Source organism: Mixophyes fleayi, chromosome 1, assembly GCF_038048845.1.
Source record: "Mixophyes fleayi isolate aMixFle1 chromosome 1, aMixFle1.hap1, whole genome shotgun sequence".
Taxonomy (NCBI): Eukaryota; Metazoa; Chordata; class Amphibia; order Anura; family Limnodynastidae; genus Mixophyes; species Mixophyes fleayi.
Genome location: NC_134402.1, coordinates 197222745 through 197234781, shown reverse-complemented (window position 1 = coordinate 197234781; position 12037 = coordinate 197222745). Strand labels below are relative to the sequence as shown.

Genomic DNA, 12037 nt, shown 5'->3' with positions numbered 1-12037 from the left:
TAGCTGCTGTCTACGAATGAAATGACTCTGGAACCACATAAAAGCATGTGGAATAGTGTTGGCTCTGATAGCAATAGGATTTAGCATGTCTGCATCTGCTGGATGTCAAGTCTCTAAATTTCATATAGACAGCTGAAGATTGCACTTTTTGTAGTGTAGTAGCTGTAGATATTTGACAGAAGAATAAACTTTACTTGTACAAAAGTATGACACTGTGGCATCACACCATCCAAAAAACACAAGATAGAGACTCAGACAGACCACAAAGCAGACATAAAAGTTATTGAAAGATTTTTATTTTTACTAAGTGCTAGTTCTGTACCAATTTGATAGACAAGCCACTGCACAATTCTGTTAATCCATTTGTTCAAAGTGTATAACTCTTCAACAGCTAAGAAAAACCAAGTGTGTAGACTGAATGCATGAGATTCACTTCATAGTATTGTCATGTTCCTCTTCAAGTGGTTCTGGATGTTCAATAAGCTGGGGGGCAAAAGGACCTACTAACCAAGTCAGGGGAGTGTTTGCCACTACATAGCCAAGAAGCTCATTCACATAGTCATGAACCTTAATAGCTTGTTCCCGACTCTGTATCAAGATTCCTGCAGAGATGTCGCTAAGGGAGCCAGCTGAAGAAAAAGAAGAATGTAGGTCCTGAGCATTTTGCCGTAGCTGTTGCATATGTTCCTGAATGTTAGCTGGGAGACCTTGTGCACCAGATGCCAGAGTAAAGCACATAGTCTGCAATTGCTTGGTGAGTGAACGGGTCATTGTAAGCACTCGAGAGTCCAGATGCTGCAACAAACAAGCATTGTTTAATACAAGGCATTTACTAGAAATGCCAAACTGCAGGGATCCGTTTTAGAACAAGAGAACTATAGTCAGGGTGCACCACAGGATAGTCTCCAGAATTTAGTGTTTAATACTAGTTGATAATTATACATGTCAATTCAGTAGCATTTACAAGATAATGTAAAAACTCTTGCAGTAATCCAAAGTACAACCAAAGTACAGCCCTCTTCCAGCAGCACTACTGTAGGCATATACAAGATCAGTGTCATACAACACAAGTTGCTCAGGCATCTTTATTCACTTATATATGGACTGAAATTATACCTCTAACACTTCTGGCGATTTTATAAGCCTACAAACAGGTGACTATTTGCATTTTAGTAACTGGCCATCATAGAAAGTGGACAACTTAAGACCACTCTATTTGTAGTGGAGGAGTCCAATTAAATCCCACCCCATGTGTACGGTAATGTGACTAGGGGTTATTTTGAAAAAGTGACAAAGTGACAATCAGTATATTAAGAAAAGTAGAATTTTAGTTGTAATGTATCCGCTTTTCCTTTTGAACAGTTTCAAAGTGCCAATTTACCTGTTCCTCAAATCCTTTTTCCTCATTAGTTCCCGCTCCTGGCTGCTTGAGACTCCACTCCAGCCAAAACTGGTGCAGCTTTTCTTGTCCACCATGAACTCTCTGCTTGACAGTGTCCATCTTCAAAAAGTATAAAAAAGCCTTACAGGAATGTTGAAGTAAAATAGATGAAGCAAAGAGCAAAAATGCTAGACAAACAGCTTGCAACAGTGAACAATGAAGCCTACCAGATCAATAGTTTTGTGCAGCTGTGCTAGAGTCTCCATAGTGTTGATTTGGGCACTTCTCACCTTGCCCAAAGAATGCTGATATGCACGGTGACGCAGGCGGGAGGACAGAGAACCCAAGCGAACATAGTAACTTTGCTGTGCCTTCTGTTGTTGCAGTGAAGCCACTTCAAATCCTTCCACAGTTGAAGCAAGCTTGGCTAAAGAAAAAGACACTTGATATACAATACTTCAAAGAAACCATGTAGTGGCCAAATATCACGTATTACAATACATTTAGACTTGTATCTGAAACTAACAAAAACCACAAAACTACTCAGTTTGACATTAATGCAGTTTGAAACAAAACCATAAGACAGATGCTCTTACAGCACCTGTCCCTGCTACTCACAAAGCTCCTCATTAGTCATAGGCAGATAGTGATCAACCCACTCCTCAGATTTCCCCAGGACTGTATCCAGACTACTTGTCATGAATTGGCCTACATGTGTGTCCATCACTGTTGAGACTACAGACCGGGTCACATCCATGCTGCCCTGTACAGCACCAGTTGCCAAGCCCACAATACCAGACACAGCGCCTGTTACAGTATCACGGGCTCCTGTCACAGTGCTTGTGACCACACCAACTACTGTGTCACGTGCTCCTGCCATCAGCACCTTTGTGTCCGATACAACCTGAATAAAAACGACAAAGCATAATGTTTACAACTGAACTAGACAAGAGCTATGGCTGTAGGAATTACAAAATAGAAATTTGGTTCTCACTTTGCTCAAGGGCATTATTTAATATAAGCAATTTTTAGTGTCTCTACATGCAAATATCTGCCATCCCCCTTCCCTTTACGCAATACCTCCAACAAACATAGAATTTTGCTTTGGGTGGAGTTTGTCTGGATAGGACAATTCTTGCTACATTTGATGTGGTGTTCACCTGCCCCCAAAAAGGCTCCAACAATTCAGCACTGTTCCCCTTTGAGGAGAGCTTTTCACCAGAGAATTGAAGTCTCCAGGGGGAGGGCCAATGGATCAGAGAATGATCATCCCAAAGCCAAAAAGTTTGCCATTTATTTTTAACATTGATCACATTGGTTGTTCTGAAGAACCACCACCAAGTTTGAGATTTAGGTGGAGGTCCAATGTTAAAGTTAAATGTTCTATTTTTATTTATCTTTTACTTTGCTGTGGGTAATGAAGCCTTCAATAATACATGCACATTGTGCATCCTATATAATATAAGCTTTCTTCAAGGCAGTAGTTAAGGCTGGAGAGGAGAATAATTAAGAGTTTTGGTATCCTATTGGTTAAGTATTTTTTGCAATATTTCCAAGGAGGAGACAGAACTGGATGTGAGGGAAAACAAAAAAAAAAAAAAAGCAAAGGGCAGAGTCAAGTGTGAAACCAAGGCAGTGGACTTGGGATACTGAGGAAATTGTGGTGTTATTGATGGTGAGAGAGAAGAGGAGAGATTGCAAAACTGGTAGGAAAGAAAAGTACTGTTTTTGAAACATTGGGCTTTAGGCAGTGTTGGGACTTCCATGTGGAAATAGTTTGTAACACATCATGTAGAAGCTGAGAATTCAGAGAAGAGATTTGGGTGTCATCAGCATAGAGGTGTTCTAGGCAACTAAATGAAAAAAATAGTTCAAAGAGAATGTCTACAGGGAAAGGGCCAAGCAAAGAGCATTGTTGGACTCAACACATAGGAGAATGTAACAGAAGTAGAGACACTAAAGGAGTGTTAAATAGTTGTGTCATGAAGGCCATTGGAGTGAAGGGTGTGTAGAACAGAAACGTTAAGAGCAGAGAGCTTCATGAATATGGAAAAGGACACTTAGACTTTATCGTTAGATCATTGATCTTTTAGAAAGCAGTTTCAGTGAAATGTAGGGGTGGAAGCCCAGTTGCAGAGAGACAAGAATGGAGTGAGGAGAAAAAGAGGAGTCAGTTTACAAGTAGTTTAGAGGCAAAGGGGAGTAGAAAAATAGGGTAGTAGGTTGGAGAGGCTGGGTTGAGAGATCGTTTCTTTAGAATTGGTTAGATAAGTGCATGTTTAAAGGAGGATGGAACTGTGCCAGTAGAGACAGGTGTACAAGTTAGAAGTAGGGGAGGGAGAGTGGAAAAGTCAGAATAGAATAGGGTTGAGGGGCCAGGTAGCAGGGTGACATGATGAGTGCAAAGACTTCATAGTCAGATACTAGAAAGAATGATCAGGATTGGGGTGTTTAGAAGATGGGGTGTTTAGATTGTAAGCTTGCGAGCAGGGCCTTCTCACCTCTGTCTGTTTTACCCAGTTTGTTTATTAGTTTATCCCCAATTGTAAAGCGCTACGGAATATGTTGGCGCTATATAAATAAATGATGGGTGGTGTGTGAAATTTGACATTGTCAGAAGGTGTTGATTTGGTCTTTGACATAGATGGCAAAAGCATGGTCGGTGAGGAAGGAGGTGCAAGTGGGTAGAGAAGAGTTTAAGGTGGTAGAGAGGTGGAATGTATGTAAATGTGTTTAATGGAGTGGGGCTGCAGCAATGTTTCACAACAGCATAACCAGAGGTACTCAGAAATAAAGCTCCTGTAGCTTTACTAGCTACAGAACTGTGGGACAGATTTGAACACATTTGTGAATGGAATTATCCTTTGAGAATATGTACATATTGATATTTTTTCCTTCTGTAGATGGTAGACAGTTATCCAGTTAAATCTAGAGATTTCTATGGGAGAAAAAAAAAGCCTCTTTAAATCTCATTAATTATAAAAGCTGTTTAAGAGCATCCTAGAATTTGTGATGCTTTGATATGCTTCAAATATGATGCAAGACATCTTATTGGATGTGCCCCAATATTTAAAACCAGGGAACAAATTCTCCCAGTCAGTGTGGGTTGTAATCCCAATATCAAAAGGACATTTAAAATTAAAATATAAGTGGAAGGTCACCAGTTATTGCAACTCCAGTCTAATGACAAGGTTAGGATTCAGCACTTACCTTCTCCGTGGGCTGCTGAAGAATAGGAAGTGTGGATTCCAGTTTGTCTAGACCTTTGCAGGCAAGTTCATTAGCTGAGGCAACTAAGAAGACAGACATATGAAAGAGGCCTCTGCTCCAAACCTGTATTTGGATGCAGCCACATAATCCTGCCATAGGATTGTGTGAAGAATTGACAGATACTACAGGCTTTGAATGTCTACATGTGTAGACAGCCATGTACTTCATTCAACAGATCATAATATATACTATGCGGGCCAACAGCACAAGACCAGTCCATCTAATAGCCAACATTATGGGCAATCAATAAAAATAAAACTGCAAGGTGCAGACCACTGAATCTGCTCCTAAGTACCTAGAAAGCATTATTTATGTGCCAGGCTATGTAGGTGCTTTTTGTGAAGAGCTCCGCTAGTGTTTCATAATAGCTTGTCCCCAAGACGGTTAGCAAGTGTCAATTTAAGGGGGGAGATTCAACTAGACAGTGTCCCTGGAGCATCCCCAAGAGCAGAGATTGCTACCCTAATTGCCAGCAATGTGTGCAGCACAATTTTCACACGCCACAGCCAGCAATTGAATCTCCCAGATTTATATATAGTGCTGTTGAGGAACTGGAAATCAAAGATATTTACTTAAATGTAAAGTGCTACAGAATATGTTGGTGCTATATAAATATTGATGATATTGTATTACAGTGCTCCAGGCTTAAGGGATCCTTCAAAGGACTTAATCATACACCCTCTCCCAAAAATAGTGAAGCATTCTATAGGCTCAGGTGGGAGAGTGTCCCACAACATTACAGATCACAAAACCCTTCAATACAGCATATTGTCCTAAATATATATAAAAAAAAAAAAAAAAAAAAAAAAAAAAAAAAAAAAAGGGGAAGATTGATGGGAATATCCATTGTATTAAATTGCTAGCAACTGTAGTAATGTCACTTACGCTGTGGTTCCAGCCTACTTAAAAGAGGCTTCGATCCACTTACTGCAACCTCCGTTAAGGTCTTTGCCCCCTTCTCAGCAACATCACATACATTGCGGATATATGGGTGACTATCCTTAGTAGTGTTGTAAACAGCACTGACCACACCACATGCCGAGCTGACCAGAGGTAAGTTGGTAACACGTTCCACAACATTGTGCTGTAAGCAAATAAAACATTGCAAAATGGTCTAGATTAACATACAGGGAAGGATAGTACAGTTCCCTAGAATCAACTATACAAATCATAGATAGGTTTCCAATATACTCACATAACTACAAATACACTGGCTCTTCAGAGCAGTGAAACTGTTAAGCTTTTCAAAACTACTAAAAATTAACAAGGCTGAAATCAACTTCATGTTACAGATTATTCAGAAAGCTTTATTTTTAAAGGATTGAATCAAGATGGATCACTGATTTCACATTAGATTAACACTAACAGGTGTCCCTTACACAAACTGCAATTGCATTTATTGGCAAGGGCATGACATCAAGTAGCACAGTGGGCCCAGTCACCATATTTTATCATTTTGAAGAAGTAGCTGTAGTTTTGCAAGGACTAAATCCCATTGAGCCACAAACTTGATAGTGGAAAACAGGGTGGTCAGTTACATACAACCCACTTGTATGTATTTAAGAAAAATATTTTGTTTAAATGGTGCCTTTGCCCACTGTCACTCAATTTCAATGGCAAAACCTTTAGACCAAGCAAATATACAAGTGGCTTGTATGTAACTGACCACCCTGTTGATCCCCACTATCAAATGCATAGTCCAACAGGATTTAACCCTTGCAAAACTACAGCTACTTATTCAAAGTGATAAAATATTGTGACTGAGCCCACTGCCACCTGATTTCATGCCCTTGTCCATGTTGAGCCAGGCTCAATACAATTGCAATTTGCGTAAGGAACACCCATTAGTATTACTCCAATGTGAAATCAGTGACCCATCAAGATTTAATCCTTTAAAATAGTTTTCTGAATAAGAAGCTGGATTAAGAAACTGGCAGAAGCTAACTTAAGCCTCACATTAAGGTCAATTTGTTTGTTTTTAATGTTACAAGGGCAAAAACTCTAATAATCTTTTCTGTGCATAAACACTGTATATTACTTCTGTGACTGGCTGGAAAGGGTTGAGTTTGCCCTTTGCTTTTTTTTTTTTTTTGCTTATTGACGCCAAATGCACAAAGTACAACATGAGTCACCAGCAGCTACTAACAGAAAAGTCCAGTCCCAATACGAAATCCCATTACTCTATCTCACCTGTTGCTCAGGAACCTCATCCGCTAGATCATTTTCGACTGCATTTGTTGACATTGTGCCGAGTAGTTTGCGATTGGAGTTGCACCTGAAGAGACAGAGCAATTCCACATTGAAATAGAAGTGAAAGCCTCGAAACGAAACCTGCTCCACAATAACGGAGCACGACAACGATCGCCACAAGAGACGAAGGAAACTTCGCAACAACTGCAGCATATGTTCAGACGCCAAATCCAACAAACACACAGTTCGCCCACATGTCCCTCAGCCGCCCTTCACTTACCAAATATCAACCTCAGCCTGTTCCGGTAGCCTTTCACGTCTGCTTTATTTAAAGGGGAGGTAAAGGGGAGGTGGCGTCACGCTCGGAGGAGTGATTTGTAAAGGGGCGTGGCTAATGTTAAACAATATGGGCAGACGTTGGGTGGCAGATAGTTTGCTAGGGTGGAGATACGGTGCAAAAACCAATAGTTTCTATACACTGGAAATTTAGTAAAATTTACATATTTCATGGAAACGACCACTTACATTAAAATGGATTTCATAGGTTGTTTACATTAAATAATATACACAGAACACTGGCTGGATCACGTAGAAATAACCTATTGTAGATATTTATTTTAATTTAGGAGCACAATGCAACTCTGTATATCATTGCAAATGTACTTATCTTTTTATATTGGTATGTGTTTTGTATGGACTTCTAAGACAGTATGTCATGTTTGTGTTTTGCAACTGTCTAGAGACAGGTAATCTTATGTTAATTAGACCGTTTAATGGCAGAGTGACCAAAACGTCTGTTGAGCCTGAAAGACAGGAGGAGGTAATTATACTTTTCTGGTGCAAGTGATCACAGATGAATGTGAATTTTGCAAGTTAAATTGCGTTCAAAGCAAGATTAGAGAAATGTTATATCCTGATGGTAAACATTCAGTAGAAAACCTCAGACGTAATGGATCGTGCTCCCAGCAGCAAAAAAGGTGTAAAAAGTTGTTAAACCCCTCCAGGCTGGGCTGATTTATGTGTAGGCTGCATCAAGCACCTGGATTAGTTAGAGGGACAGGAGGCTGGATTACCTTCTGCCAGGGTATCTGTGTAAATCTGTATATAAAGCGCAGTTTGACCATGTATTGGCAATTATACAATCTGTACTTTCTGGATATCACTAGTACCTCAAACTAGTGTGCAACTGTCTTTTTTTAGGACTTCCTGAGCTAATAAACTTCACTGCTTAAGGAACCCGCTTTGACCCCTACTTAACTGCCGTAATTCCTGTGATCTACAGATTAGACCCAATCTATTCTGTTATCCGGCTGTTCTAAGGTTGGGACCCAGCATTCCAGTACCAACGCTCTGCCCACTACCCTGCAGCTCTGGCCAGTGTGATGGGCCAGGGGGATCCATTCACAGCAACCCTGCTCTGAAGGCAAGAGGTCAGGGGTACCAGTCCAGGTGTCCCAGCAAGGGGGTTCACTAGCAGCGAGAGTTATCCAGAAGAACGCGGTTTTAGGTGCCGATAAGGAGCTTAGTGGTGGCAGCAGCTAAAGCCCCTCCTACTGAGATTAATGGGCGCATATGAGATAAAGAAAAGGGGATGGTGGCAAGGCAACACAACAGACAGGGTGACATAGGAGGTCCATCCTGTCACAAATACCCTAGTGCAGGAGTCGGCAAACTTTTTCTATCAATGTGCCGGCAAAAATGTCTTCAAGCCCAGGTGTGCCAGTAGTGTGTGTGTGTGTGTGTGTATATATATATATATATATATATATGTGTGTGTGTGTGTGTGTGTTGAAGTGTTCTGTATACAGTGGTAAGCCATAACGCCAATTCTTCTACTGCTTTGATTGTACAACCATAAAATTCCATCCACTTACCTTTTCCGTACCGCCACTTCTAAATTTCCACTTTGACCACTGTGTGCGTGTGTGTGTGTGTGTGTGTGTATATAAATATATATATATATTGAATTATTTCTTATTTTATCACGCTAATATCATGATAATATTAATAGTAATGGGACCAACAAATAAACGTTCATGTTATGCCATACAATAGTGCCCCCAGTTCATATTATGCCACAGTAATAATCCCAGTTAATTTTATCTCACACATAAATCACCACAATCCATGTTATGTCACATAGTTGTGCCCCCAATCCTTATTATGCCACACACAGTTGTGCCCCCATTTTAAAGTATGCCACACATTTGCCGCCAAATCAAAGTATGCCACATAGTTGCCCCCAATTCAAAATATGCCACAGAGTTGCCCCCAATTCAAAGTATGCCACACAGTTGCCTCCCAAATCAAAGTATGCCACACAGTTGCCCCCCAAATCAAAGTATACCACACAGTTGCCCCCAATTCAAAATATGCCACACAGTTGCCTCCAATTCAAAATATACTACACAGTTGCTCCCCAATTCAAAATATGCCACACAGTTGCCCCCCAATTCAAAATATGCCACACAGTTGCCCCCCAATTCATTTTATGCCTCTCTTAAGTGCCTCCAGTTCATTTTAGGCTACAGTAATGCCCCCAATCATCATCATCATTTATTTATATAGCGCCACTAATTCCGCAGCGCTGTACATTTTTTGCCACAGTAATGCCCCCAATACATTTTATGCTACAATAATGCCACCAATTCACTTTATACCTCACAAAGTGCTTCAATATATTTTTAAGATACACAAAAATGCCCCCAATGACAGTTAAAGTGCCTCCAAATTAATTAAGCCACACATCAAATGCCCCCAATGAATATTCATCCACACAAAAATGCACTTAATGATTGTTATGCCTCAGCAAGTGCCTTCACATTTTTTTAAGCCACACATTAAATGTCCCCAGTGAATATTCAGCCACCCAAAAATGCCCTCAGTGACTGTTATGCGTCACAATTGCCTCATAAATAATTTTAAGCCACTAATAAATGAATAAAAAATTATATAATTGTGTACTTACCTCTTCCAGGCGTGATCCGTTCCGCAATGGTGCTTGGGAAGAACTGCACAGTTCACTGTCTGCAAGATGTCGGAGAGCAGAGCTGAACTAAAAGGAATAAATGACAGCTGGAGAAGAGCTGAACTGCTGCGCAAGCGCAGCAGTTCAGCTCTTCTCCGGCTGCAGCAGTTCAGTGTCGGGGAAGGAATAAATGACAGCTGGAGAAGAGCTGAACAGCTGCGCTTGCGCAGCAGTTCAGTGTCTGGAAAGGAATAAATTACAGCCGGAGAAGCCAGGACGCAAGGGGCTGAGTGTCGATCCCTGCCCTAGAGCACACCATACAACACAGAGAGCATCCCAGTGACCACCATACAATCCAGAGATCCTATTAGTGACCAACACATAATATAGAAAGCATCCTAATTACCTCCAGGCAATGCAGAGAGCATCCAAGTGACCACAATGAAAAGAATGTCCAAATAACACCCAATAATGCAGAGACCAGTGCAAGACTCATATCCGCCCATTGTTCTGCAACCTATGCTTAGGTTGTATTTTACACAGGTTTTCTTCACCCCTACCACCATGGGAGGGACACACACAATACACACCTGAGAGTGGTTTATGAATTCACTCAGTTACTCATCTGCTTTCGCCTTCCCTTCTACTACAGAAGACCAGTGCACAGGCCCTACCATGGAATCCACTCATCTAGGCCCAGTCCTATGTGCTGCAAATCGAGGGTCACGGTATGGAATAACTTTCATCCTCCTCCTTCTCTCTCCTTGTTCTTCCTCCTCTTTACTTGTTCCTCCTCTCTCCAACTCCTCCTCCTTCCCACTCTCTCTTCCTTCCTTATGCTGAACTGAATCACTCAGCCTGATGAGATGAGCATAAGGGTGCTGAGCCCCTAATTGGAGGATTGTGTGCTGATCCAAAATTGGAGAACCTCAGCACATGTAGGCATGAAGACGAAAGGGGTAACATGTAACAAGGTGGCTGATCCCTGGGGAGGGGCCAGTCACCCAGAAGTAGAACAATGTTGTGGCCAGGGACTAATAGGCCAGGGCTGGTCCCGTTCAGACCAGCCTGCAGTAGGGCAACAAAAGAAAATGCATATAATTCTTTTAAAATACATCTAGTGATCCCATAAGCCAGCAGGGCCAGTGTGGTCTATGGGCCCCATGCTTCCCAACATTGACACATGCAGATTTGAGGCAAATTAAGCCCCACTTTGATACACCCAAAACCTCTCCCTTATTCCGTCTCAAAACCCCCATTTTGAGCAAGGTTCCACCCACTGTTGAATAAGATTCACCCCTTTGGAGGTCCCCGATTCAAAACAGTTCGGAGGTATGCAATGTGTGGGGAAAATCTATTATGTGATACAACAAAATGCTACAGGCTGGTTTTTGGGAGGCCATCCTGTTAACCAATGACTGTAACAGCCTGGGTGTCTGTCATCAGAGGACAGGAAACATTGTTGTATTCTGTTTGGATTGTCCACAAATTTATCCAGATTCGCTATTTTTGTGTGTGGCCACATTGATAATGGGTCACTTGGTTCAGCGTTTGTTTCTCTTGTTCATTGTGCAATAATTTGTCCACCCTTTTGAGCTACTGGCTATGAATTGATTAGTGGAATAGATAAATGGATTATAATGGATTTCTGTTTTCTATTGATTCAGAATTTTTGACCAACAAACAGATGGAAGCATATGTGGTTATCTTTAACAGAATATACCAAAGTATGCCCCAGACAAAGCAGAATCCAAGAAGCACCATACCTCTGACATGTTAATGCTTGGAAGGCAAGCTGGACAAATTGCCTGGGACCCTAGTTGTAGGAACCTCCATCCTCTCTGCTCCATTTGCACTGAATGTCGGGCGTGATGTCATCTAGTCACGGCCGACATTCAGTGAGGAGTGGTGCAGAGAGGACCCAGAAAACAGAAGAGAGAAGAGAAGAGATGAAAGAAGCCAATACAAAGGAAAATATAGGAACAGAGGCAAAGGGAGGAAAACAAAGGCACTGTGTGATGAAGGAGAAGAGTGGGGGGGGGGGGCAGGATGGCACAGTGATGAAGGTGGGGGGCAGGATGGCACAGTGATGAAGGTGGGGGGCAGGATGGCACAGTGATGAAGGCGGGGGGCAGGATGGCACAGTGATGAAGGAGAGGGGAGCAGCATGGCACAGTGATGAAGGAGAGTGGGGAGGCAGTATTGCACAGTTTAATGAAGGGGGAGAG

General features: G+C 41.6%; 1 protein-coding gene across 1 annotated transcript; it reads right to left on the bottom strand.

Moving 5' to 3' along the window:
- Positions 1 to 277: 277 nt before the first annotated feature.
- On the bottom strand, positions 278 to 7207 carry LOC142147688 (perilipin-3-like). The gene is made up of 8 exons (XM_075204736.1): positions 7122 to 7207; positions 6842 to 6926; positions 5537 to 5735; positions 4592 to 4674; positions 2000 to 2285; positions 1609 to 1808; positions 1382 to 1501; positions 278 to 795 (listed from the first exon to the last, which is right to left on the bottom strand). The coding sequence occupies exons 2-8, from the start codon at positions 6893 to 6895 to the stop codon at positions 430 to 432; spliced, it is 1308 nt and encodes a 435-aa protein (XP_075060837.1). The 5' UTR covers positions 6896 to 6926; positions 7122 to 7207; the 3' UTR covers positions 278 to 429.
- Positions 7208 to 12037: the final 4830 nt, after the last annotated feature.

Bases quoted from the DNA above. Each gene is read 5' to 3' on its own strand.
- LOC142147688 (XM_075204736.1), bottom strand. From the start codon at position 6,895: ATGTCAACAAATGCAGTCGAAAATGATCTAGCGGATGAGGTTCCTGAG. The intron at 4,675-5,536 runs GTAAGTGACATT...CTGTCTTCTTAG, and splicing joins AAGTAGGCTGGAACCACAGC to TTGCCTCAGCTAATGAACTT. The intron at 2,286-4,591 runs GTAAGTGCTGAA...GTTTTTATTCAG, and splicing joins TTCAGCAGCCCACGGAGAAG to GTTGTATCGGACACAAAGGT.